At 49.0% G+C, this 27,606-nt stretch overlaps 1 protein-coding gene across 3 annotated transcripts in view; it reads left to right on the top strand.

The window, feature by feature from the left end:
• ARHGEF11 (Rho guanine nucleotide exchange factor (GEF) 11) overlaps positions 1-27,606 on the top strand; it is a 99,367-nt gene that overhangs the window by 64,088 nt on the left and 7,673 nt on the right. Inside the window, exons 10-33 of one of the 3 annotated variants that reach the window (XM_012733338.1) lie at positions 2,744-2,830; positions 3,371-3,490; positions 5,168-5,213; positions 5,712-5,788; positions 6,795-6,932; positions 10,055-10,129; positions 10,337-10,438; positions 11,433-11,531; positions 12,569-12,611; positions 13,720-13,816; positions 13,972-14,094; positions 16,350-16,373; positions 17,624-17,768; positions 18,046-18,145; positions 18,876-18,905; positions 21,559-21,685; positions 23,916-24,095; positions 24,181-24,228; positions 24,425-24,612; positions 24,873-25,019; positions 25,271-25,350; positions 25,449-25,574; positions 26,087-26,204; positions 26,979-27,157. In XM_012733338.1, coding sequence (XP_012588792.1) covers positions 2,744-2,830; positions 3,371-3,490; positions 5,168-5,213; positions 5,712-5,788; positions 6,795-6,932; positions 10,055-10,129; positions 10,337-10,438; positions 11,433-11,531; positions 12,569-12,611; positions 13,720-13,816; positions 13,972-14,094; positions 16,350-16,373; positions 17,624-17,768; positions 18,046-18,145; positions 18,876-18,905; positions 21,559-21,685; positions 23,916-24,095; positions 24,181-24,228; positions 24,425-24,612; positions 24,873-25,019; positions 25,271-25,350; positions 25,449-25,574; positions 26,087-26,204; positions 26,979-27,157 — 2,499 coding nt within the window. The remainder of the gene's footprint in view (positions 1-2,743; positions 2,831-3,370; positions 3,491-5,167; positions 5,214-5,711; positions 5,789-6,794; positions 6,933-10,054; positions 10,130-10,336; positions 10,439-11,432; positions 11,532-12,568; positions 12,612-13,719; positions 13,817-13,971; positions 14,095-16,349; positions 16,374-17,623; positions 17,769-18,045; positions 18,146-18,875; positions 18,906-21,558; positions 21,686-23,915; positions 24,096-24,180; positions 24,229-24,424; positions 24,613-24,872; positions 25,020-25,270; positions 25,351-25,448; positions 25,575-26,086; positions 26,205-26,978; positions 27,158-27,606) is intronic. The other 2 variants (XM_012733339.1, XM_012733340.1) reach the window with 2 other exon arrangements.

The following is a 27,606-nucleotide window of genomic DNA, read 5'->3' as shown; positions in this document are numbered from 1 at the left end:
CAACTTAGTGTTTTTGTGTTGGGAGAGTAAATACCCAGTAGTGGAATAATTTGATGGTGTGGAATCTAAATTTTTAATTTTTTGAGATTCTCCCTACTGCTTCATACAATGCTTGCACCAATTTTCATTCCCACCAGTAGTGTGTAGGGATTCCTGTCTCTCCACGTCCTCTCTAACACTTGTTGTTTCTTTAGATACTAGCCATTCTCACAGGTGTGAAGTTATAGCTCATTATTGGTTGATTAGCATTTCTCTAATAATATGAGTTGATAAACATCATTTCATGTATCTGTTAACCCTCTGTATTTCTTCTTTATAAAAATGTCATTCATATGGTTTCACATATATGTAGCATATGGAGAAAATAAACAGATGAACTAAAATAAAAAAAAAAGTTATACTAAGTGAAAAAAGCAACAGCCACATGTTATATGACTCTCTTTACAAGAGGTCCAAAATAGGTAAATCCATAAGGACACAAAATAAGTTAGCAGTTGCCAGGGGATGGAAGGAGAAATTGAGGATAAATTCTTACTTTCTTTAATTCATTTTTTCTTTCTTTAATTTCTTTAATGTAATAAGGAATTCAGGCCAGAGGTGTAGGGGTTGGAGGTGAGAGGATTCACCAGAGACAGAGTGGGGAGCAGGACAGGCAGATTGACTGAAATACACTGCTGAGGAGAGCAGCAGGCAGGTCAAGAGAGGTCTGCTGGGCCATGTGGGTCAGCTCCCTGGCTGGGCATCAAACTCATGCTGCTGTGGCTGCAAATAGCTTTGTAGTGCTGCGCTTTAACCCCTTGTGCCACCAGGTAGGCCCCAGGAGTAAATACTTTTTTACTGGAATGATGGAAATGTTCTGAAATTAGGTAGTGGGGATTGTTGTACAATTTTGTGATATACACTGAATTGTGTACTTTAAAGTAACAAAACTTATGTCAATTATTGTCAATAATAATTTTTAAAATATGAAAAACAGCAGGGAAGAAAGGGATTTTTTTTTTAATGTTTTTGATGCCATGGAAGCCCAAAAGGAGGGATAGCTAGTTATGCACTGATTAGAGGATTCTTGGGATGATGCTTAAATTGGGTTTTGCTTAACTTGCTCTGAAAATTTCTTTGGCTTGAATACTGTGGTAAGTTTGGAGTTGATTCTGAAGATGTGGGAATGGGTCAAAGGATTTTGAGCAGAAAGGTGATGATTATCTTCAAATCAGTATTTTAGAGAAGTGTGTTGAGTAGATTGACAAGTAAAGAAACCATCTAGGAGGCTAGTGCGATACAGTAAGAGATGGTAACAGATTGAACAAGAACAGGAGTAGAACCAGAACATCTGCCTTGGAGCACTGCACAGGTCACACCAGGACAGCTTTTCAACTGGAAGGGGAGGTAAGGGAGGAAAAAGAAGGAAAGGTGGCTCCAAGTTTTGGTGCGTAGATGGCTGGTGATGTGACAGATGGAGTGAAAGAAAGGAACAGGGCTTACAGAAAGGCTTGCAGGTCAGCCTTGGAAATACTAAGTTTAAAGTAGGCATGAGACATTCAGATAAAAGACCAGCAACCAGGTTTATGGGGACATTGGGGCTGAACCTCAGAAAAAAAGGCAAGTAGAAACAAATGAGGGCATCCTCAGTGCAGAGGCTAGAAGCTGAGACTGGCAGCTGGCTATCACCCAGGGCAACACGCAGAGGGAAGGAGAGGGCCAGAGTGGCATTTCAGAACTTAGGTGCACCCCCCTCTGTCATCACTTCACTTGCCGTTACATATTTGTAGTTTGTCCTTCCCCCCATTGGAGTTATTTTCTTAAAACCAAGGATCATGCCTCTCATCTCTTTGTATATTCCTCTTAGGCTGGTGTGGTGCCTGGCATAGAGTAGCTCTCTGGAAATATTTGTGAAACTGAAGATTGCTTAGATTAAAGAGCCAGGCAGAGAGAAAGCCACAGTTGGGTAGGGATGTGAGGAAACCCTAGCGAGCAAAGAGAAAAGAAGTCATAATAGAATGGCCTGAGGAGGTCTTTGAAGAGATCCAAAGAGATGAACATTAGCAGCAGAAACCACTGGGTTTGGCGAGGAGGCTGTTCTTTCACTCTGAAGGAGTACAGCGTGAAGGCTGTTGAAGTACAGGGTGGAACTACGTTGTGTACACTGAGGAACAACTGTAAGACAAAGACGTCGGGGCTCCTGATTTGAAAGGAAAGAGAAAAGAATGGGACAGTGGCTTGTAGAATTAATCAAAGTTGATGGGAAGGATTTTGTTGTGGTGGTTTTGTTTTAAGACAGGAAACTTGAAGGTTTTTGTAGGGTGAGGAAAAGGCGCCATTAGGCACTGTGAACAGTGCCTAAGAAGAGCCCCAGGCAGTTGGAGACATTAACCCTGTGCAAGATTGAGACAGCTTCTCTTCTGAAGCAAGGGAGAGGATGGCTGTGGTGCAGACTAAAGAATGACAGTTGTTACTTGGTGATATCATCTGCCAGGCAAAGTGGTGGGATGGTGGGGGGTGGAGGGGTTTGGGTTCAACAAGTTTAGGAGAGATGAAACGATAAGTATAAGGAGTTGTCAGGTAGCACTGTGGTGGGGCTGGGGGGCAGAGGAGTTTACAAAATATATGTAGCAATGTCTTTATTTAGCTAGCCAACTCTGTTGAACATTCCTTCTGTAGTAAAACAGTAATAGCTGCGTGTATGTGGTCATGTAATTTTGCCCCAGACAGCCTGCTATCACTTCTCGTACATAATCTCATTCAGGTGTTACAGCCATCCCAGGAGGCAGGTACTGTCATCTCCATCTTATCGATGAGGACCTATGAAAGCTTGCCCAGGTCTACACAGCTAGTAAGTGGAGATACCAGAACCAAAAGAGAGATTTCCCGACTGCAAAGCCCAAGCCCTAAATGTGTGTGCTGTGCTCTGCTGCACGTCAGCATGGCCCCCCGGGGGTGGGAGGAGAAGGTGTGGCCCTGGGCAGGCTCTTCCTCTCATCCTGGGTGGTTGTCACACATGTAAGTTTCCTCTTTGGTGCTTTTTTTTTGTGCTGGTCTGGATGGTCACTTAAATATCTGACACTTGAATAGAAGTTAGAAAAGACCTCGTTTAGGATGTGGAACTTAGCCAGGCCTTGAAGAGGGGGGTCAGACAAGGACAAACCTTCGTGTGTGTCTCTTCCAGTTGCCTCATGTGTCTGCTTCTCCCTATTTACACCTTTCTCTGCTGCTAAACGATGGTGAAATGACATGCATCCAACTAGACATTAGAGCTCTTCTCTCTCCTCCTTGTTTTGGGGTAACTGCCTATTCTTCCCATTGGTGAAGCCATCTGCTCTCTACTAACCAGCCCTTCTGCTTTCTTCTTTCCCTGCACCCTCCACACCCCCAGCGTATCTGTGAGGTATATAATCGGAAACCCGCTAGCGAGCTGGAAGAACAGATGGAAGGTGCCCGACGGCGAGTCTCCCAGTTACAGCTGAAGATCCAGCAGGAGACTGGTGGCTTAGTGGTGAGTGACAGCAAGTGCAGCTCCAGGAAGGGCAGTCACGCAGGTGACTGGGGGAGAACTAGGGAGGAGGCCGGGACAGAACTCCAGAAGGCAGGCGGGACCTGGGGGTGAGCTCATAAGTTGGTCTTACAAGAAAACAGAGCCAGCACATCTTTACTCAGCACCAGAGAGGCTATAAAAAGAAAAGGCCTATTTCCTGTCCTCCAGAAGCTTACAGTTGTAGTGGAAAGAACTAAGTTGCATTGTCTGTCAGCCTCAGTCCTCTGCCTGCCTGTCCCCTCCCAAGTAGCTTCCTCAGAGCTTGTGTACATTCCTGCACAGATTTTACTCACCCTTCATCTTGTAGCTTATTCCACCACTTTTTTCTCAGGTATTGTGGTGGTGGTTTTTTTTTTGGTTTTTGTTTTTTAAGAGTCCAGTTGACTTTATTAACTAGTTCCTGAATTGTACACCATCCCATCCACTGCCTGGGTCCTTTTTAAAGTCAGTAATCAGTGAAGGGTCCCTGACAAGGAAGAGGCAGCTACAGCAGCAGCTAACCACATTTGTGGGACGTCGTGGGAAAGAGACAGCCCCTTGTCTGTTCTAGTCAGGGACCTTACTGTTAGTGTCTGCCTTATCTTCATCAGGTCTTAATTCTTTGGGTAAATAAGAAGTACCTCTACAGAAATTTTAAGATCTCCAAGAATAATATTTGTCAAAGTCATAGAAATCAATTGAGGATGATCCACTTTCTTTTTTAGAACATCCAGACATTCTAATTAGAGGTTAGTCAGAGTTGAGCTGTGTTACTTTCTGAAGGACTCTTCAGGGTCATACGGATGACAGCCTGTTGTGGGCTTAGACCATCTGGAGTCACCGTTGCACCCTGGTGCTCACCAGCATTAAGACTCTTGTGCAAGTCTCTTGATCCCTGGGAGCCTGGGATGCATTGTCTTCTAAAACGGGGCTCACAGCAGTTGTGCCCATGGGTGACTGAGGGCGTGAGAGCACGCCTCCACAGTCGGGCACAGTGCCGCGCAGCTGCGGGTATCGGTGTTCGTTGTCCTGCAAGGTGTCTGATGCTCAGGGTCTGAGCATCAGTGCTGGTCTTAAGTTTCCTGGCTGGGCTTCCCTATGATCGCTGGGCTTGTGGCCTTGTGTGTGACATCGGAGTACTATACCTGCCTCAGAGTTGTTGAAAGAATCAGTGAGTATAGAAAAGAATGACTCATCCTCAGTAAGGCCTGCAACCATGTTTTCCATCACATTGGCTGGTTGTCAGCCCCAGACCATCACTGCAGTCTATGTCAAAGGTATATAGATGTGACCTTCTGTGTCTTCTCTCAGCCACCTGCTGGAACTTTTTCTACTTTCTGGTAGGAAGACCTTTTTGTGTGTAGCCCAACTAAGGGAAGGCATACTCTGCATCTAAAATAATAAATCAAGTGAGTTTTTTTAAATTTATTAAAGGTAGAGACCTCTTTCCACCATCAAGGGACACTGTCCCCAGCTGTATGACTGTACAAATGTATCAAGAGCTCTGCCAGTTGGGCATTTTTAAGTCAGTGAAGCAGAAGAGGCTGTTAATTATTAGTAGATATTATCTGCTGAAATTGAAGAGGGTTGACTGGAGGAGGAAACAGTAGGGAAGAGACTCCCAGGACTTGCCCACCCTTCAAGTCTTTTTCTTTGTAGGATGTACTTCCACTCTGTGGTGACACCAGCCAGAGAACATCGGAAGGTGAGCCTCCCATGTCCCTTCCTGGCATATATCTAGCCTACAGTTCTTACCTGTTGTCCCCTCCCATGGACAGAAAATGCATAGTGCCTGCCCCTGAGAAGTGGGCTATGAGAGAAGCCCTGTTACTACCAGGGTAACTGGGTACAGCTTACTCTGTAGAAATGAGTTGCTCTGGGTAGCAAAGTTGGGGCATGTTGGATAATGTCAAGAGACAGACTGCCTACAGTGCCGGCTCTCAGAAGCCTGACCACATGGAGAAGAGCTGAAGAGGGTAACATAAGGTGAACTGAAGGAAAGCCCACGAAGAGGTAGTTATTTCAGGTGACATGATCTGGGCCCGGCTGGAGGTAGGTGTAGCACCCTGGACTGGGGTATCATGACAAGAGAATCCTGAAGGGAAACTTCAGAGAAGGGAGATGCCGCAGGTACCCAGAATCAGGGTTCAGCTTTGCTCGGGCCTCAGCTTCTTCCTTACCATATGAACTACTTCCTTCTCAGGCCGCCTCTCCCTGGATTCACAAGAAGGGGACAGCGGCTTGGACTCTGGGCCAGAACGCTTCCCTTCCCTAAGTGAGGTGAGTACTAACAGGCGTGAGCCTCTTTTTAAACTCCGTATCTAGAGGCCCAGTTGTAGTTCTAAGGATTTAGTCACTCTGCTCCATATTTCAACATGGTTCAGATGTTTCTTTTGTGTGGGATCATCAAATCTGGCTTCTGCTTTTATCATAGTCAAGTCTGTTATATCAGAGCAGGGTAAAGAGGTCATGTCATGAACTCCAGCAAGCATTGAGCAGGAAGCAACAGACATAAACCATGTGAAAGGCATGTCTACAGGGAGCATCCCCTTAGAGGAGTGCAGCAAACCCAGTTCATTCAGAAGTCTAGCCTCTTTCTTTGCAAATCTTTCTGTTCTTGAACAGCTCCTCTTTTCTGGAGTGGTCAAAGAATTTTAGATTTTGACCTCAAAGGTTATCCTTCCAGATGTTCTAAGTTTGTATTTGTGAACTGCAAATACAATTTTGTGATTATAAAAATAAGGATCCATGGAAGGAATAATGATGTCAGTAAAATATTTACTTAGGTTGATTAAAGATGAGCTAATTAGGTAAAAACCTGTTTGAAATCCAATCTTAAATAATAGTTGGAAAATATTTCCTTATTGCTCCCACGTGTTTGTGGGAACATGACGACTGGGAAGGACATCCCATCTGTGGGAGCAGAACCGAGGGTGGGAGGTCACTGAATAACCCGCATCCCTGGGACTTGCCATCTTGGAGGCAATGCCAACTCAGTGCAGTGGACTCTGGGTACAGTCCAGGGAATACAGCGTGACTAGCTGTTCGCCTTCGGCTGGTCCTACAGTCTCTCCAAGTTGTAGTTTCCTTGTATGGAAGCGAAAGGAATGATACCATCTCAGAGGCTGCTGAGAGTCGGTGTGCTGCTATGCAGTCAGGCCTCACAGTGCTTGGCACAGAGAAAGTCGGTTTGTGTATGAGCTGCTGAGTGGTTACCGCCAAGCAAGCCGAGCCCCAAGAACCTTCTGAACAAGTTTTCTTCTCACCAACTCCTCTGTTGCTCTAGTCATTAATGAATCGGAACTCCGTATTGTCAGACCCGGGGCTAGACAGTCCACGCACATCCCCCGTGATCACTGCCAGGGGGGCTCAGCACCACCGGCGGCAGGGCTCTGATGCACCCGTCCCACCCGCCAGCAACCAGGTGAGTGAGCTGGGCCGTCTGTGGTTTCCTTTCCCTTTTTTCAGAACCAGGTCACCACTGCAGGTCAGCATGTCATTAGCCTTGACTAATCAGACTTAGGTGTTTTGAGATAGATGTCTAGAGGATAAATAGTAAAGAATAGGAAATAGATGTTTCAAAGTTCCTGCAGAACTGTGATTTTCAGTTTTTTCTCCCTTTTACAAAATCTTTCCTTAAACAAAATCTTCTTGTTCACATCCCAGTGAGAAAGCAGATAAAATACTCAGCTACCTTGAGAGCTTTCCTGGTCAGCCTTCCTAGCCCCAGAGCACTGAGACTCTGCAGAATCTCATTTGGAAGCCATTTGCTGGCAAGGGTAGAATTAGGTCCAAGGAGGTCTCGAGAAGACTGGTTTTGGCAGAAAGATTGTGAAGAATCTGGCCTGTCTGACAATGGAATGAGCTGACTTGAGAACCAGGGAATTGCCTATCACTGTTTGGGCAGAAATTGGGCCCTTCCCTGCCAGACACACTATGAAGAAATCCAGTTTTGTGACACAGTGTTTCTTAAATTAATGCATCTACAACCTGAGAAGTGACTTTTTTTCTGTATCTTCAAAACTGCCATATAAATAAATGTTACTTAATAATTTTCTTTAAGCTAACTTGCTTTTTAAAACTTAGATTTATTTTCAACGAAATTTGTCATTACCTTAAATTAAAACCAATATCACACACTGTCTGGTGCTCTAGTTTTACCCATATAGGATAGAATTTTGTTACTTTTAGATCTTGGAGAAGGAAATGTATCTAACACATCTTAAAATGCCTGGTGCAACAGCTGCTGTGCTAGATCCTTTAGGAAAAAAAGTATCATTTAATTCTCATAATCAGGAAAGGAAGGAGGTAGACAGTGGAATCTTCCTTTTGTCAGTGAGAAAGCTAAGGCCAAGAAAGGTTAAGGGAGTATTGTTGAAGGACACCATTGTGGGAGCAGTGTCAGCCAGACCCTAGTTTCCCCAGGCCCCCAAGCAGGCTACTCTTCACTTCATGCCTACTGCCTCCCCATCACCCCACACTGGGCATTTCAGCACAAAGTTCAGGTGCATCTCTTATTCTTTTATTTTTTTCACGACTTATTTATTTGTGCATAAAAGAGCTGGGGTACAGGCTAGAGAGAGATGTGGGAGGTGGGAGGATTCACCAGAGACAAGAATGGGGAGCAGAACCAGCAGATCCACTGAAACACACTGCTGAGGGGAGCAGTGGGTAGAACAGCAGAAATCTGCTACACCATGTGATCACCTCCCTGGCCAGGGATCACACTCGAACTCATGCTGAAGCGAACTCATGCTGAAGTGGCAGTGAATAGCTTCACAGGGTTGCACTTTAACCCCTTGCGCCACCAGGGAGGGCCTTGCATCTCTTATTCTGAAGGGATGTTTTCCTTTCGGTGGTTGACAGAAGCAGGTATGGAGTTTTTAGTATTAGGGCCCTCTTTGTCCTCCTTAAAACTTGTTCCTCTTCTGAAATTTATTTAAAGTGCTACTTTTGAGTGGTAACAGTGAACATAGTACATTTCTTTTCTTAATAATTGTGTTAGTGAGCACTGTGCTATCATATGAAACTGTCAGCAATAGGCAGGTGGAATAATGGGATCTCCCCCTTCCCCTTAAATCATTTTTTTATAAGTATAGTCTTTGTAATCAGAAAAACTCTGTATTTGTAAAGATTTAAAAAAACAAGCTCTCCACGCCCTCCCTGGTGGCACAGCGGGTTAAAGCACTGCACTAAGAAGCTAAAGCCACTTCCACATGAGTTTGATCCCCGCCTGCCCCGGAGGTGACCACATGGCGCGGCAGACCTCTCCTGACCCGCCTGCTGCTCCCCTCAGCAGTGTACTTCATCCATCTGCCTGTTCTGCTCCCTGTTCTATCTCTGGCCTGTACCCCAGTTCTGTATGAAAAAATAAATATTTTTAAAAAAAAAACCAAAAACAAAAAACAAGCTCTCCAAACAAGCAAAAAGCCTAGTCCTTTCAGGTTTCATCTGCCCCAGGGGGTTAGCAGGAGAGGTCATCCAGTCCCCCCCTAGGGGCCCTGGCCCTCAGTAGCTTGGAACACTAGGGTGCTACAGGAGAGGAGGATCCTCTGGCTGTCCCTGGGAAATATGAATTCAGCGTTTCAGACCAGACTGCTTCTCTGCACATGCTGTTCCATCTCTCTGAGCTTCCCTTTCTTCAGTTACAAGTGAGTGTTACATTCTGACCTCTGAGATACCTTCTGGGTCCCTTGGTGATTCTGGTAGAGCCTATAGATACCTCAAAAAAGAGGTATTAGGAGTGGTGATTCTGGTAGAGCCTATAGATACCTCAAAAAAGAGGTATTAGGAGTGTCAGGAAAAGGTCCTTGAGATAGTGCAAGGTTTATGCACTGTGGGCCCCCTCACATCTAATCATCTATTTGATGGCATGGCAGTTAGGATTAGGCTTAGGAAGAGAGAAAGAGAGAGGGTGGGAGAGAGGGAAGAGAAAAAAAAAAAAAAACAAGCTAAGAAGTTTGGATTTCGACAGACAGTGGGCTTCTACAATAGATTCTTGAGCACACAAGGAAGTGATAGAATGTTAAAGAAGCAGCACTGAAGGAGGCAGAGGTTAGACTCCTGGGCGCTCTAACAGAGACCAGCCTTCAGGTGCTTTCCAGCATACAGAAACCACGAGCAGCACAGTGGTAGGCACCAGACTTGGTATGTGGGGAGGCGAGGGGGGGAGGGAGCAGCTATTCAGGAAAACACCCAGACCCCAGGCTGACAGTCCAGCAGGCATCAGAGGGTTCTTGTTTTTTTTGAGTGGGGGTTGGTGGGGTGGGGGGTATACAACCTCCTGAGACTTTTCACAAACAGGAAGAGACACATTCTCTTACTTCCCATCCTCATATGCCCTATGACCAGGGGGTGTGCCCCACCCAGAAGCAGTTGTCTTCCTGTAGTGGAAATAATTGTTTCTGTCCTCTGAGATGTGGCGTGGGAATGAGATGCCGGTGTCAGCCAGGCCCATGTCGCCTTCCCTGGAGCTGCTTAACAGCTTCACTGCGGGCTTCGGAGCCCTGTCCACTCACACTCCTCTCTCCAACTTGGCTCCCCCAGGGTGCAGATCAGAGCCCAAAGCCTTTAATTATTGGCCCAGAGGAAGATTATGACCCGGGATATTTCAACAACGAGGTAACGTTTCCTGCTTTTCTTCCTTCATCATTCTACCATTTTGGTCACTTTTGACAGAACAGTCTCACCAGCACCAGCTGGGAGGGAGCATGGGGAGGGCAGTTTATCCGTCCCAGAGGGCAGGTGCCAAGGGTGCCAGATGGAGCAGGCGCTGCTACTGCGCCTGCCGCTGCACCGCCCAGCTGTCCTCGTCCTTCCGCCTTCCAGAGTGACGTCATATTCCAGGATCTTGAGAAACTGAAGTCACGGCCAGCTCACTTGGGTGTTTTTCTCCGTTACATCTTCTCTCAGGCAGATCCCAGTCCACTGGTAAGTCACCGTACCAGTTTTGATTGATTGCCTGTCTGTATTGAGAAGGAGGCTCTCTGGCCTCTGGGCCTGCTCTGTCAATGTCGTAAATCAGATCTTAGGCACAGTCGTGTGTCTCATGAACAGAGACAAAATGGACAAGAAGCCGCAAATGGACAGAAGCGACTCTTGACGGCTAACCCCATCCATGGCGTACGGAGGGGCAGGAAGAGCTAGACCAGGGAACCACCATTCTGGATCACCTTTGAGAAGATGGTCTTTCTAGAGTTTTGTGAATGTCAGCGATACAGACCCACTGTGGGGAATTGAGAGGGTGGCCCTTGCAAGCATACTGTGCCATACAAGAAAGTTTGACAGAGAGGCAACGGATAGTCTTGAGATAACTAAGGGAGATCAGAGTCTCTGGAACAGCCCTCAGGGCTTGCAGAGAGGAAGGCGAAGGGTTATCGTGTCTCTGGACAAGCCTCTGGCCGAGGCAGCAGCAGCAGCAGTGTTTCTTTGTGAGGGCACTACTGTTAGAAGGCTGGTCAGTGTCCATTGGCTCAGCGGGTGTTCTCAGAACATCCGTGTGTAAATCCCAAGTGCCGGCTCCTGAGAAGTTTTTCTGAGTGAAGATGGACATTTCACAAAGGGAAATAAAACACCCTTAGAAAACCTTGTATAAATAAATAAATACAGGGCACAGAAGAGCAAGGTGGCGAGGGCGCAGAACGGGCAGTGGGTGTGTGTGGAGGCGGAAGGCAGGGAGTCGTGGCCGCAGGTTTTTCGGCCACAGAGCCTCGCACATCTTGAGCTGCAGGCTTCTTTGGTGCGGAACTGTCATACGGGTTGTAGGGAGTTTACTGCCTCACTCCACCCAGGAGATGCCAGTCACTCCTCACCCGGCGCAGCCATGAGAAACATCTCCAGACACTGCTGGTTGCAGGGGCAGGGGAGAGTTAAATCACCACTGGTAGAAAACCACTTCTTTAACCCATTTGACCTCTCCTTTCAGCTTTTTTACTTGTGTGCAGAAGTTTATCAGCAGACCAACCCTAAGGATTCCCGAAACTTGGGAAAAGGCATCTGGAATATTTTCCTAGAGAAAAATGCGGTAAGGCAGTCACGGATTGATTTAAAATGTTATACTCTTTGGACCACTCTGAGGCAGAGAGACGTTTTCAGCCAGATATTTAAAGCTGAATAGATAGAGGTTATTAAAAAGAAGTATAGGCTGAGAATTTTGGATCTCTGGATTCTGTTCTAGCTCTGCTCTTCCCACATGTGACAGGGCAGCCTACACATTGCCTCTCCAAAATGTTTTGAGGAAGACTGCATCAGAGTTGAATTACTCTTTCCAGTAACAGTACCCTGAGCCCCCCACTACTCCCTGCCTTGCTACCTTTCCTGGGACAGAGAAGTAAGCCTAGAACATTGCACAGTGGAGGTGAGTGAGTAGGAGAAGAGTCCAGGTTTCCATGGCTCAGCCTGACTTGGCTATCACTGCCTGAAATCAGGATCTTGCGGGAGGAATCCCAGAGTATGTGGGGTAGCTGGCACTGTCTGGGTTCAGTCCCAAGACTGTGATAGGGCTCCCATCTAGGAGAGAAGTTTCCATCCTAGACATCCTAATCTAGTCTAGTAAGTGATTCCCAGAATGCTTGTTTATCTAGAAGTAAGCCAGTAAGCCTAATGAAACTGGGAAATAAACTTTTTCCTCAAGATATGTATTTGCGTCGTTAAAGGGTCTTGGGGTAAGGAGGTTAGAGATGCCAGTCATACCCTGTTGGATGGTACAGAACCCCCACTACCAAACTGTCAGGAACTCGGGAAGCAGAAACCAGCTGCTGTGTTAACTGGAAGACTTGCTAACATCAGTTCAGTTTTCCCTTGGGAGTGAATGGGAGTGTGGAGGCCTTCAAATAGCCTCACAAAACAAAGGTTCTGCTGCGCTGCTAACTTGGCACCAGCCCACTTTTTGGAACAAGTCACTGCTCATAAGCCTATCCTGAAACTCAGCTCTAGGGGAGAAAAGTGGGGTAGATAGAAGGACGGTGGCGTGTTCCAGAGCCCTTCTTGCCCTGCACATGCCTCCCTTGTTAGCACAGGGTGTGGACCTCACCACGTGTGCCTCTCTTTTCTGTTTTGTAGCCTCTGAGAGTGAAGGCCCCAGAGATGTTACTGGCTGAAATTGGTAAGTTGGCTCATTGGTCTCATCCTGAACCTTCAAGAAGCTCCAGGTATAGAGGAGACATAACCAATTTTCCTCTATCTAGAGAAAAATGGGGACAGTCCTCCAGAAGTCCTCCCAGTAAGTGATGCACAGGCATGACAGGTCCTGCCTGGGAACTCACTCTGCTGGTGCAGCTTGGCGCAGAGAGATAGCACTCTAAGGAAACCTGGGCTCATTTTTGCTAGCTCTCTCCTGACCTCTCAGGGCATCAACTTGCTCATCTGTACAAAGAGGAAAGGGGCCTCAATTATTGTCAGCCTAGCCTGATCAACTCTCAGAATCCCTTGGAGAACTCTTTAGAAATACAGAAACCAGGGCCTTGTCCTCATACTTACAGGATCTCCGGAGTGTTCAGGGTCTTATTTTTGCTTTAAATTTTTTGTTTAAGATTTATTTATTTATGCATACAAAACTGGGGTACAGGCGAGAGGTACAGGGGAGGTGAGAGAATTCACGAGAGACAGTGGAGAGCAGAACAGGCAGATCGACGAAGTACACTGCTGAGGGGAGCAGCAGGCAGGTCAGAATTCTGCCACGCCATGTGGGTCAGCTCCAGGACTGAAGATTGAACTAGTACTGAAGTGGCTACAGCTCGCTTGTAGTGTAGCGCTTTAACCCGTTGCGCCACCAGGGAGGCCGTGCTTTAGTTTTTAGAGTTCCTTAACTAAACCTGATAATAGCTTGTCCAGAAAGAGGGCCTAGAGTCCTGGGCCCTTGGCCCCCTTCTCATTCTCAAGGCCTGAGTAGAAAGGAGAATGAGCACTCCAGAGAGTGCACTTGGAAGTCACAGGGCAGCCAGCATCTGGACACTAATGAGAGGGGCTTCACAATTTCTCTATTGAATACAGTGTGGAGGGCCTTGGGTCTCGGCTGTCAGGACTCCATTCCTGAACTCAGGAGTGAAGTGGTAGATCCAGGCCTCTGCCTCCTTTGGGCTAATAGAAGGCCAGAAAGCCAGCCTCCCCTCCTCGGACCACAAGAAGCTAGTAGGCTTCAAGATGCTTGCAGAAGCAGCTTCATCTTCCCTGACATGCCAGTCCACTTTCGTCTCCACTCGGCTTCCACACAGACCTGCGCCTGCGGAGTGGTGAGGACGCGCGAGCCCTTCTCTGTGACGCCCAGGGGGCGGCCATGCCAGACATCCAGGAGCAGATCCTTGACTACAGGTTGCCTTGCCTCCTCTGGCCTCTCCTCTCTGCCCCTGCACCCTTTTCCTCCCCCCGTGACATAGTCTCTTGTTCTGTGCACATTTGCCCCACTCTGGGGGTCTGTCTCTGAGTGTCTGTGTGCATTTGTTTCTTTCTCTGTGTCGCTGACTCAGAACCAAGCGCACCCTGGGGCTGGGCAGCCTGTATGGGGAGAACGACCTGCTGGACCTGGACGGAGACCCTGCCCGAGAACGCCTCGTGGCTGAGAAGCAGCTGGCTGCCCTAGGAGATATTTTGTGAGTCTCTAGTCCCTCAACCACCCTCTAAACTTGCTGAGCAGATGGACACACTTCTTGAGTTTGTTCCAGACCACTCCTCCTCTTCCTGAGTTTTCCCCTGAACGATAGGGCCCCACAGGTTTGCCACTGTTGCAGGCGTTGTTGGACCTGCGGCACCTGACAGTGACTTGGTGCTGAAGCCACCTCAGGCTTCCTCAGCTTGGGAGCGTGGTGAGCTTTCGGCTTCTCCTCCTCCCGACCTCCGTACCTCCACGGAGGTGATCTTATTTGACATGCGTGTGAGAGCCACACCGAGTGTGCAGTGGGTATAGTTCCTTCAGGGCAAATAGGACTGGCTGGTGGGAAACTGAGCCCCAGGTACTGATCCCACATCAAAAGACCTGATCCCACATCAAAAGACCAACCTGACAGGTTCGAGCGCCTCTGGCACAGCTGCTGCCATTGCCCCTTTCCACTTCGTTTTCCTGAAGTGTTCAGGCACCTGTGAGGACACTTCCAGGCTTGGAGCGGTGTTGCCCAGCACGCCTTCTCTACCAAGGAGTTGTGTGGCCTTGGTCAAACTGTTTCATCTCTTTGGTCTCACCCAAAGCAAGGTGATTTCCATAGTTACTGTTAACGCCAGTGTTGCAGTTCAGCAATTTGTGGAAATCTTACTGTCCGCTAAGCACTAGCCTAGCTCCTGGAAGACATAGTAGACGAAACAAAAGTTATGGGCGGGCCTTATGTTACAGCAGGAAGAGAAAGCTCTGAGGGATAAACCTGCACATTATGGAGTCTCTTAGAAATACAAGTTCTGGGTGGAAGACAAGCAGGGGGGAGGGGAGGGAGAGAGGCAGGAGCACCAGAGCCAGTTGCAGTTTTAGAGCTGTCAAGGGTGAACCTCATCCAGAAAATGGCATTGGGCTGCTGAAGGATGCACAGCCACGTTTTCCTTGGATTCAGCAAGGGAAGAGCATCCCAGGCAGAGGGAACAGCCAGGGCAAAGTGGAAATGTGTGTAGCACATGTCAGACACCATGGCAGCCCAGAGGAGAGAGGGGGAGTGTGCGCCAGGCCAGAGCCAAACAGGTGGGCAGCCACCTGCAGCTGTCACAGGCTTTGGCTTCCCTCTCAGGGAGGGGTCATCAGGGCGAGGAGGGACAGTGGTGGGTGCTGGGTGGTGGACAGCAAGGGGAGGTCCCAACAGGGAGGCGTCACAGGAATCCAAGCCCTGGCGCCTCAGATCAGTGCAGCTGCGATGGCAGCTGTGTGGCGCCATCGGTGCCGAGTAGAATTTCGTACAGAGAATCTCTTACCAGAGAATTTCTTACAAATTGAATGTGGACATGAGAGACAAGTCAGACGCCATCTTTGTTACTTAAGGACGAGGGGCCGCCAGTTGAGATGGGGAGGCTGCTGGTGGAGTTGTTCTGAGAAGTCAGGAACTTTGTTTCCAGCACCTTCAGTCTGAGGTCTCTCTCTCAGCTCTCAATCTGGAGACTTGTATTGGCAGCTGTGTATCTATATCTGGCTTTGGATAAGATGGGACCCTCCAAGGTTCCACAGGGAGGGCAAGGTTTTTGGAAGCAATCCCCGACCTTTAGCCAAGCCCAACTCTTCCTGGGCCTCAGTTTCCCCTGTGGATAGATGGTAGTAATCACCCAACCACTGCAGGCCAAGATCATGGGCACCTCCAAATTCAGTAGAATAATTATTGACACCTTAAGGTGCCCCCGCTTATAGTGGTTTCTATTTAAAGCAGTGGAGTTTCAGTCTCATTAAATAGCAACATAATGCCTACCATGAATTATTCTGAGAATTAGATGGATTAGAACATGAATAGTGTAGTGCCTAACCCATAGACACGTTCCCAGGTCACTTACTCTTACCATTTACCTCCTCTAAAAGTGTTTCTTTGAGCTGGTCTTGAGTATCACGGCTGTTCTCTCCCCTCCTTCCCTCAATGTCAGCCCAGTCCTTACTTCTAGATGGACACAGGAGCGTAGGAGGAACCTCTTCCTCCATAGTAACGCCACAGGTGGAACCAGATGCCAAGCAAGAAGCTGTGTGTGCCACATTCCCCTTCCTGATAGCAAGAAGGACATCATCATCAACTGTGCTGAGTTCCTTTAGAGAACAAGGACTCTCACCGTCCTCCTTGCTTCCCCACCCTCCTGTCCTCCAGGAAAGAACTGGCCCTCCTCCCAGTCTCAACACAGGCAAACATGCCTCTGTCTTTTTGTCTGAGTCATCTGTTCTTTCTTTTTGTTCCAGGTCCAAATATGAGGAAGACAGGAGGTGAGTGGGTCTGTAGTGTGGGTTTGAGGTAGGAAGGGAGCTCCCGTGCTTTCCATCCCTGCAAGTCACAGGGAGTCCCTAGCATCACAGGATCGTGTAAGACCACAGTCTGTCCAAGCTTAGTTCCCTGGTGAAACTACAGCACAGTCGGGCCATAAGGTCCAGGCCCCTGAGTCTAGGACTGCTCCTCAGTGTGAGCCCTCCAAACTGCCACCCTTCCTGACATCTCTGCTCCTGGTTTCCTCTTCTTCGTCAGAACTAGCCCTGTGTCTCCCTTCCGTCCCTCAAACTACCTCAAATAATAACGGTGATAGAATCAGCCCTGTTAGCACACCTGCAGCGGGGAGCCCAGCACTGTTTCCGGTATTGGCACATATGTTCTCAAAATGTTAAAATAAGTGTGTATTCAATGAGCATACACATACTTAGTAAGGAAGAGCAGGTAGCATTGGAAGCTTACAAGCAGAAGCACTTGCTGCATTGAATCCACAAAGTAGGTAAACTGTCTACTGATTTGAGGGCCAAATATTTTTTATTTTTTAATTTTTTTTTAATTATTACAAAAGTTTATTTTTACATCATTTTGCACATTTATTTTTCCATCTCGATTGTAATCCCTGCGGGTTTCCCATCACCAAATCACCTGTGTGCCACCACCATAGTCCCGTGCATTTCCCTCGCTTCCCCCCCCCCGTTTTTGATCCCATTCCCCACTCCACCCCCACAAAATGGGGCCAAATATATTTTTAAGCACAGAGCTCTGGGCTGTCATCTGTGGCAGTTGGAAAGCTACCTGACGCTGCCCTTCCATGCCTGTCTGTACAGGGTGGTGGGTGGCAGGGACAGGACACCTCAGCAGAGGCTGACGGTGTTCTCCCATCCCCCTTGTCCCCGCCCCCTCGTGCACACACACATGCACACACGCACGCCAGAGGACATTGACTTTGGACCCTGCCTGTCCTCCAGCTCTGCACATGGCTCATGTGTCTACATTTTAGAGAATGGACATCCTGCCATCCTATCATTAGGAAAAGTTCTGCTTAGGAAAAGAAAACCATTTCTCCTGAGAATAATGCCGGCCATTTAGCCAACTTCTCCCTACAGTCAGTCCCGTTTGTGTGTTCCAGGGCTCCCTCTGAATTCTGACCCCGGAGCTGGGTGGTGAGGACATTGTTAGAATCGTGGTTCTGTTCAGCCCACCTGCTGGCAGGTGCATGGCTCAGCCTTCACAACCTCTGTTCCTCTCACAGTGCCCCCATGGATTTTGCCGTCAGCACCTACATGAGCCACGTTGGGATCCGTCTTAGAGAGATGCGACCCTCCAGCACCACTGAAAAGGCCCCATCTGCACCTGACAAGGACAAGTGGCTGCCCTTCTTTCCAAAGGCCAAGAAGGTGACAGAACTCCCCTAGAAAGCACCTTCTGGCATAGGTCTCTGTCCTCAGCAGCAGCTTGGGGAAGCCAGTTTTCTGGTTCTTCCTGCCACCTACGGAGGGGAAGTCCATGAAGAGGTCCCGTCCCCCAGGTCAGGAGCAGATGTGCTGCTCAGGACACAGTCAGGACGTTACTCCTCAGATACTGGCCTGTGGCAAGCCTGGGGGCAGTGGCATAGTGAGTGGTGGCCAGGCCTGCTGTCAGGCTTTCTCCAAACCACAGTGCTTCTTGTCTCAGCAGAGCAGCAATTCCAAGAAAGAAAAGGATGCCTTGGAGGACAAGAAGCGAAACCCCATCCTCAAATACATTGGGAAGCCCAAAAGCTCTTCCCAGAGCAGTGAGTATTAGTGAATCAACCACCACCAGCAGTGACCTCAGCCTGCACTGACCAGGCAGGCAGGGGTCTCCCTGTGTCCCAGGAGCACTCAGCCCACAGCTTCCTCTGGGCGCTGCCCTGCCTCTTGCTGCGCTTCGTGCAGGCTCTGAGCAGTGCACGGTAACTGCTTTCAGGGCCAGGGAGGCTCTGCAGGCCTGGATGTGACTCTGTGGACTCAGTCAACTGTCACTACCAGCTGGCCACTCGAGAATATTTCCTCCTTAGCAGAGATTGCTCTGTTTACCCTAAATACCCCTTCACCTTCATCCATGGGTTCTCTACTCCTGAGGTCTTGTCTTAGGCACAATTAATGGGCCCTTGATGGGGGAGTTGGAGTCACTACTGAGCAGAACTAAGTGAGTAGGGGGCAGATTTTGGGCTCAGAGTTTCCCCTAAAACCATGTGTGACCCAGAAGTCAGTTGACCCAGCTGTGTCTGAAATGGCTGCTGGCCCTCCCAGCCGGTACCTAACGACCCCACTATTAGTGGGGATCTCAAAGGGCCATGGGGTGAGCCTGCTGCCTTTTCTGAAATTTCTGCTTTGGGGGACGGTAGGAGGGGACACTTCAAGATCGCCTGATTTTTACCACTGCCTTTTCATTTTCCAGCTTAATGTAATTTTTGTTTTGACTTTTGAAACATTAATTTGACTTTTCATGGTTTACTTTTGTTTTTGTTTGTTTTCTTTTAGCATTTCATATTCCCTTGTCCCCTGTGGAAGGTAAAAGGACCATTTTCTTTGGGTTTTTCTTGGCATTAGGACTGAGTTTCTGTTTTCCAAACCCTCTCTTTCCTCCTTCCCTTTCCCTTCTCCACCTTTTCCCCGCCTGCCCCCTCTCCTCCTTTCCTTTCCTCGCTCCGTTCCTTTTATATGTTCTTCCTTGTTGCTAAGGCTGCTCTGAGACAGACACCCCTGCCCCGGGGTCCCGCCCTCTGCCGAGGACCCAACTGAACCCGCACAGCGCAGAGTGAGCAGGGGCCTTCCTGGCGCCTCCACAGAGGCCTTCTCCTCTGGCAGGCATCCCGCAGCTAAGGCCTTTAGCTTTTATTCTGTCACCTCTCCACAGTGGATCTAAAAGCCCAGGCTTCTGTATCAGTGAGGGAACTCTCGCACGCTGAAATGTCTGTCAACAGACATGCCTCAGTTTTTGTTATTTTTAATGGAAATAATAAAAATTCTCGTTTTTTTGAAGGTCATGAGGTTTGAGTTTTTTATTTTTTGTTTTGTTTTTTTTTAGTAATTAATGGTCTCTGACAGTTTTTATTTGAGATATTTTTATTTATTTTACTTCAGTATAGCACCTCCCCCTCTCGACACTATACAGCTGCAGCATGTAGAGCCCAAAGTATATTTGAGTATCTGATACCTTCTAGAATACACACACACAGACCTGACTCTTGAACAACACAGAGATTGAGACACTGGCCCTTGGCAAAGAGCAATTCATCATAAAGGTCTTCATCCTCATCCCCTTCACATTGAGTAGGCTGTGGAGGACCAGGCAGAGAAAGGTTGAGAAAAAGCCAGTGTCAGCAGACCCGCTTCACTCCAGCTGTGTTTTGAGGGTGATGTACATATAAAACACACATTAGCCCAAAGAAGCTTAAAGCCTGGAGTTAGAAAAGTTCATTTCATATCAGAGGGGTTCATATACGTGCAAGAAAGTGATGAACGTTTTTTAGGTCCATTTTTAGGTCCTAGTTAGTAAAGATCGAGTGTAATCAGGAAACTATTTTGTTCCTAGAATTCATTTTATGTAGAAGTAGCAATTAAAAGCAATGATCTTCAAAGCAATTTTAGAAGTTAATAGATCCCTAGGCTCATTATGCTGTTTTAAACAATAAAAATGATTATTGAAAAAAAAAGTTTATAAAAACAATGAAAAAATTAGACTAGCCCTGAAATCTGGGCCTTCGGTTCACAGGTGTTTCCTCCCAGGCGCCCTCCCAAAGCAAGCGTGCCAGCACTGGCCTCTGGGCTGCTCGTAGCCCACCCAGCTGTGAGCTTTGTGTCAGAGAGGGCGCAGGAACCCTGGGTGGGGCTGCTGATCCCAGGGCAGGATGCGGGTGCTGGCAGCCACCATCTCTTTGAGTCAGATCTTCTCATTGTAAGGTCAGGCTTTGGGCTCATGTTCTAAAGCTTCCAGGACATCACATTAATATGAATCCACAGCTAAAGACCAAATACCTGCCAGAGTCAAAAAGTCAGTAGTAGAAAATATCGCCACTTATGATCACCAACTACTGTCTCTGTTGTTAATGAAAATATCATCTGTTTGTAGCCAACAATTTAACATTTGTATCTAGTTTCATTGTTGGGCAGACCTACCCCTAAACAGCCCTTCTCTTCACACACACGCATACCCCTGCTGTGCAGCTTTAGAAAAATGCCACCCTAGCTGCCTACAACTTGTAAACTTGAAGACACTAGCTAAATAGGTTAGCTCTCCCCTTGGGCTTGGAATTTTTTCTTATGAAACGAGTTTAGCTGTATAGGGAGATTGTACAGGTAGCATCAGGATACCTGAGGCCTGGTGTTAGTATGGATAGGGTGGGCTTTAGCCAGCGATAATTATTTTGCTTCCCATTCCCACTTCTTCTGTTAGTCCCAGGAAGTAAAGCATTTCTCACCCACCTCCTACCCTAATCTCACCAGGTCTGGAGCTGAGGTAACTGACTCTGAAGATGACAGCCGCTTAGTCCTAGGCCTGACTTTCTCCAGGGTTTTCCCTGTTCTTATACCTTCCTTTGTACTCTCTCAACTGCTCTCTTATTCTCTGAGTAAAAACAGCTTTCTTTTGTCATAGCTTTGAAGGAGGGCTGGGATCTGGACACCAGAGAAGGGCAGTTCTCCTCTCTGTTCTTCCTCAGACCCCTTCATCTGGTATTAAAGCATCTAGTTCTCTAATGCTGGAGAGCAGAGAAGGGGGATGGGGGTCAAATAACAGGAAAGCGAGTCAGGAAAAACAATCAGTGAATTCTAAAAGTAACATAAATTTGAAAAATGACTGACATAATTTGGCAGCATGGCCATATGACATGTCAGACAGATTTTTGATCCTTCTGGCAACTTTTCTAACCTGTGTGGCTCTTGGCAAAAACCTAGTCATGATTTTCTACCACAAGCATCAGCCAAAAGAAATATGCATAGAAAGTTACTTCTGTACCCTCTCATTTTACATTTGATAAAGGTTGAACTAGAAAGGTAATGCCACTGCCTCAGCCACACGGGGTGGCAGTAGAAGAGCCTGGACTCTACCCATGCTGTTTCCATGTTCGCTTATAGCCATGTCTTGGGGGCAGATGGGGAATGTGAACCCTGCGTCAGACATGAGCAGAAAGCAGAACATCCTTCATTATCTGTTTGCTTCCAGTCAAACCTGGCAATGTGAGGAACATCATCCAGCACTTTGAGAACAACCAGCAGTGTGACACCCCAGAACCTGGAGCACAGCGACTCTCGACAGGAAGCTTTCCGGAGGACCTGCTGGAGAGGGACAGGTAGCAGGGGCTGGGTAGGCCCGTAGCCCCTCTCCCGTGTGGGAGAGCCGACAGGGTTGGAGCAAGGATTTTGTTCCAGCTGCTTCTAGAACTGGAAGCAGTTCTAAGGCCCCTGCTCTAGAACTCCCCTCCTCTAGAATCTTCCCATTGTGGTATCTTCATCAGAAGACTTTGCTCTTTCTTGTTGAGGCTGGTGAGGGAGAGAGCCGCCCAGGAACCTCATACTGCGAAAGTTTCCTTTGGGTTCTCCTCCCCTGCTACTCAGCTACTCCATCCCAAGAATGAACTAGATTATATTATAAACAGCTCATCAGGAAATCCTAAGTGATAAGGCTAGAAGAGAAGACGGGGGGAGCAAAAAGAGGAGTCCTGGGAAATGATGAGGTCAGGCAAAGAGCAGTGTCTGCTAGTGCAGAAGAGAGTACCAGGTGAGATTCTGCTGGTTCTTTCAGAAACAGGACAGAACTGTGGGCATCCAAAGCTCATCTCAGCAAAGAGATGCAAAGCTCACTGATTCAAAACCAAATGCTCTTCCCAGGAACTTGAGGCTGTTGCATCTCTCCTGTTCACTTTGGTCAGGTTCCAAAGAGTAATCTTCTTTAGCAATAGCTTGTTCTTGATTGTGAATTGACAGCAACCATGTCATGGCTAAAATTCTACAGCCTGCTTTTATGCATGTATTTCTTTGTCTTTTCAGTAAGTCTTTATGGTAAGCCTAATGCATGTTACAGGATCTTGCCATAGTGAGAAATACAAATACATGTTAGATAAAAGCTATAGTACTGCTGGGTAAATGAAATACACAAGTCATGATTTGCTGGGGTGGGCATGGTCTTGCACATGTTTCAGATCTAAGATTGTTAAGACACAGTTAACATTTTGAGAACATAATTGAGACTACTGGCCCTCTTGAATTCTTGAACTTGCTACTTAAGTTCACTAGGATCCTGCTTTGAGCAGAAGTCATTGCATTTAATGATTATAAACTCACTGGCAATTTTAGAAGAAATAGTATTAGCAATATATGAGCCAGAAGTTGTCAAAGAGGCTTACTTAAGCCCCCAGTGTTAGAAGGTGGAACTCTAGGAATTTGGGTCTCACTTCCTGGTGGGAGTGCCATTCACTGACGGGAAACTGACGGGAAGTACTTAGCTCTGCAGCCCTGTGGTGTAAGTGGACCCACTGCAAGTCAGAGTTATCCACTAGTCTGCAGTCTGCGCTGGAGCTGTTCTAGCAGACTTCATGCATGAGTTCATAGGGGCTCAGCAGTGTGATTTCTGACCCTGGGACCAAGCCTTGTGCCCGGGTAGAGGAGCACTCACTTGACTCCTGGCAGTTTAGGGATTTGTTGATTGGAGACAAGATACTTGGCTCACTTGACAAAGCAACCTGCTCTCCAGACTTTTCAGCCTCTCTTGCCTTAAAGCAGAGCAGGATGTAGTTTAGTAATAATACCAGTGAAGAGGCCTCCCACTGACTGTGGAAAGACACCACCGTGGGGTAGCTGGAGGTCAGAGAGGCCATCTGTCTGAGGTCTTGGAAAGAGCACAGCCAGTGCAGCAAGCCCCGGCCTAGCGGCTGGGGAGCAGGTCCTGCCTGTCTGTAAACAAGCCCGGAAGTGGGCTGCCAGCTGCTCTGTCTCAGGAGGGGAGATGGCGGTTGGTAAGATGCCTTCAAGAGAAGAAGGGAAGAAATCCACATCACAGCAGGAGAGGTGGGGGAGCCTAACAGTTTTCTGACCGGTGGTGTGGGCATTCTAGAATGATTTATATGAAGGTAGTGCCTGCAGTCCCTCTTACATCTAGCAAAGGGAGAGCTCTGCCTCCAGCAAAACCCAGGGTGGGAGGTGACCTGTTCCAAGTTGGACACAGTGACCTGAGGACAGGGAGGGTGGGACCTCGAGCCCCTCAGCCTGAGGGACTGTGGCCTGCAACTTTCTGACTTGAGCTTGTTTCTTTAGCATCTGGGCACAAAAGTGATACTTTTAGTCCCAGATCTCCCTTACTTCACTCGCAAGGAAGGTGAAAGGCTGCCCATCGAGCCAGGCTGAGGAGAGGGTGCAGAGCAGCAAACGTGGTTTGTCAGTGAGACAACCCACCGTCTGGCCTTTGTTTGGGACATTTGCGGTAGAGAAAATGCAGCATTGAGGTGCCCTAGGGTTGGGCGGCAGATAAAAATTGGCCAGGAGAACAGATCCCAAGTGTTTTGCCCTTCTCCCCGCCCCATCAAGTTCTCGCTCTGAGATTCGCCTGGGCCGCTCTGAGAGCCTGAAGGGCCGGGAGGAGATGAAGCGGTCACGGAAGGCAGAGAACGTACCGCGCTCTCGCAGTGATGTCGACATGGACGCTGCTGCTGAGGCTGCCCGCCTGCACCAGTCAGCCTCCTCCTCCGCCTCCAGCCTCTCTACCAGGTGGGCAGGCTCGGGGCGTTTGGCCCACCAGTATCTCAGGGCAGGGGCAAGGGCCCAGCAGTGCTCAGCCTGACTCTCTCCACAGGTCTCTCGAGAACCCAACCCCTCCTTTCACCCCCAAAATGAGCCGCAGGTGAGTGCTGGTGCCGTAGCACCTCTATTTGTAAAGGTGTTCCTGCATGCTCCCATCAGCGGCTGTTTGGGTTTGCATCGCCTCCTGGCCTGCTGATTTCCCAGGGGCTCAGTCCAAGGAGGTTGACCAGACAGGAGGGACGCGCCCCGGTTGAGTTCTTCATTTGAGTGAAGCTGAGCTGCCCATTTTCCCTCAGGAGCATTGAGTCCCCCAGCTTGGGTTTCTGCACAGACGCCCTCCTTCCCCACCTCCTAGAGGATGACCTGGGCCAGCTGTCTGACCTGGAGCCAGAGCCAGATGCCCAGAACTGGCAGCACACAGTGGGCAAGGATGTGGTGGCTGAGCTAAGCCAGAGGGAGATTGACCGGCAGGAGGTCATCAATGGTGAGAAGTGTCCCCTTCCCCACCCCATTTCTGGCAGGCCCAAGGGACTCTGTGTGAGCTTCTAAGATGTGAGAAGTGGAAAAGACAAGACCCGTCCATGCTGTTCTTAGAAGGGCCCCTCAGTTCTGGCCTTTTGGCAACAGAAAAGTGGCTGCACAGTCTGAACCAGCCCTTAGTGCTCCCAAAAGTAAAGTGGTTTGGGAATCAGGATGGTGACTCTAGATACTTGTTGACATGATTTCTACCCGCCTCCTTCTCAGAGCTGTTTGTGACAGAGGCCTCCCATCTGCGTACACTCCGGGTCCTAGACCTCATTTTCTACCAGCGAATGAAGAAGGAAAACCTGATGCCCCGAGAGGAGCTGGCCCGGCTCTTCCCCAACCTGCCTGAGCTCATCGAGATCCACAGTGAGGAGCCACCCACACCCCGTCCCACTGTCCACTCCTCCTGTCGCTCTCCGCCAACCTGTTGCTGTGCCGGTTTTGCCCGCAGCCAGGAACCATCCTCCTCTTTGGTCAGCACTCTGAAACCAGCTTCCCAGTTCCTCTCAACAGCTTCCAAGCCCTTCTCTGTAGCATTGCCAAAGAGCCCTTTAGTGGGTCACAGAATGCTTGGTGGTGATGCTTGGCCCCAGATATCTCTTCTCTTCTTGCTCCAGATTCCTGGTGTGAAGCTATGAGGAAGCTCCGGGAGGAGGGCCCTATCATTAAAGATGTTGGTGACCTCATGCTGGCTCGGGTATGCCTGCAAGGAGGAGGTCCCCTCAGGGCGGGGTGGGGGAGCAGGGGGAACCCTAGGTGTGGATGTGACTCCGTGTCCGTTCTGCCATGTCTCAGTTTGACGGCCCCGCCCGGGAAGAGCTACAGCAGATGGCGGCTCAGTTCTGCTCCTACCAGTCCATAGCCCTGGAGCTGATCAAAACCAAGCAGCGCAAGGAAAGCCGATTCCAGCTCTTCATGCAGGTGAATGCTGCCCTTCGACCTGCCCTTGTTCACCACTAGAAGTTAACCAGGTTGATCGTATCTCAGTAAAGCTGGTTGGTCTGGGCAGCAATCACATTCACCAAGAACCTCCCAAGATTTCGTCCTGGCCCCCTGCTCCCCACACTCTGGTCTCTGCTACCAAAGAGGATAACCAGCAATTCCCCACACCCCTCTGCACCCTCCCTATGCCACCTGTCAGAAACGTGGGCACATATCCCTTCAAGACAGACCACGGTTCACGAGAAAAGGCTGGTTTGCAGTCAGAAGGCCTAGTTCATCTACTCTATGTACTTAGAAGGATCTCTGTTTCCTTACCTATAAAATAGGAATTATACCTGCTCTAAGCAGCTTTTTTACCACATTTGTCTCCCTGCCCCCAACAGCCCTTCATGGGACATTCATGGACATGACCATCTGTCATGTCCACAGCCATTTTGACCCCGAGCCCCCGCAGACTGCCCCTAAGCACATGTTGACCTCCTTCCTTGCAGGAGGCTGAGAGCCACCCTCAGTGCCGGCGGCTGCAGCTTCGAGACCTCATCATCTCCGAGATGCAGCGGCTCACCAAGTACCCACTGCTGCTGGAGAGCATCATCAAGCACACAGCGGGTAGGTTGGGCAGGGGCTCAGCTCACGCCCTGGTTTGCCACTGGCTGATGTGGTGACCATAGCCAGTCTCGGGTCTTCAGGGTCTTCCCCCTTGTCTTGTTACGGTCAGCCTCAGAGAAAAAAGTTTTGGAAAATAGAACGTGCTTGGCCACAGGAGGGGGTGAGGTCTTCTGTCTAACCTCTGGGGTCTTTGCACAAGTCAGAGGAAAGCATGTATGGACACAAGTTCAAATGTTAGGGCACTCGGCTCCTCTCCCTTTGTGGCCCTGCACGGGCTGTGGGTGGAGTCCAGCCCCGCTCTGTCTCACTGCCTGAGGCCCAGCCTGCTGCCAGACGCCCTGTGCAGTGCACAGCCGACAGCTGCATGTGAGAACTTACAAGGCGGGGACCAGGCTTTGTGAGGGGGCTACAAGTCGGCACTGTCCCTGGTCTCCTAAGTGTCTTCTGCCACCCTCCGACTGGGGACATCGGAGGCAGAGTATACCAGTGTTAGGTCCCTCAGACTGATTTGAACAGGCATTGCAAGAGCCATACTCATCGTCATCACCCATAGTCCCTTTCCCTGTCCCCCATCTGTGGAGCTGGTTGTGGTCTAGGTAAGGCGCCCCCAGAGCTCTCGGTGTGCGGAGTGTGGTCTGACACCCAGGGACACTCAGTGAAAGTTAATCTCACACCTGAGGTCCTTGGATGAGGCAAGTCAGCCACTGTGGATATAAGAAGTGAGGACGTACAGGACCCTGAATCCCACACTACCTCCTCCATCCTGTTCGGTAGGTGGCACCTCTGAGCATGAGAAGCTGTCCCGGGCCCGCGATCAGTGCCGGGAAATTCTCAAGTATGTGAATGAAGCAGTGAAGCAGACAGAGAACCAGCACCGTCTCGAAGGCTACCAGAAACGCCTGGATACCACCTCCCTGGAGAGGGCCAGTAACCCTCTGGCGGCAGAGTTCAAGGTAGAGGCTCCTGCATGGTCAGGCCACACACGCCTCAGGCAGCCACAGGAGCAAGTCCTGCTCAGGGCCTAGCGAGTGCTGGTGCTGGGACGCATGGTCCGTTCTGCGTGTAATAGGGCGCGTGCTGGCGCCTGGGGATGTACTCACCCTGTGCCGTGTCACCCCATCCTCCCAGAGGGAGGACTCGCCAGGGAGAGTAAGCCTGGGGGCTGGGCTGTAAGGTAGAGGTGACGATCACTTGGAAGGGACTGGAGCAGACAGGATGGGCAGGTGAGCCAGAGAGAGACCTTGGGAGGGTGGGGACTGGTCCAGGGTTGAGACACCCTGTCCAGGACCACTGGTGGAGTCCCCAACGTGGCACGTGCCTTTGTGTTGCCTTTTTGTCTGTGACCCCACAAGAGTTTAAAGGCGAAGACTGTTTCTTCACTGAACTGATGCCCCGCTATGTC

Source organism: Condylura cristata, unplaced genomic scaffold (genome assembly GCF_000260355.1).
Source record: "Condylura cristata isolate star-nosed mole 26May11 unplaced genomic scaffold, ConCri1.0 scaffold00040, whole genome shotgun sequence".
NCBI lineage: Eukaryota > Metazoa > Chordata > Mammalia > Eulipotyphla > Talpidae > Condylura > Condylura cristata.
This window is presented reverse-complemented; position numbering and strand designations above follow the sequence as displayed.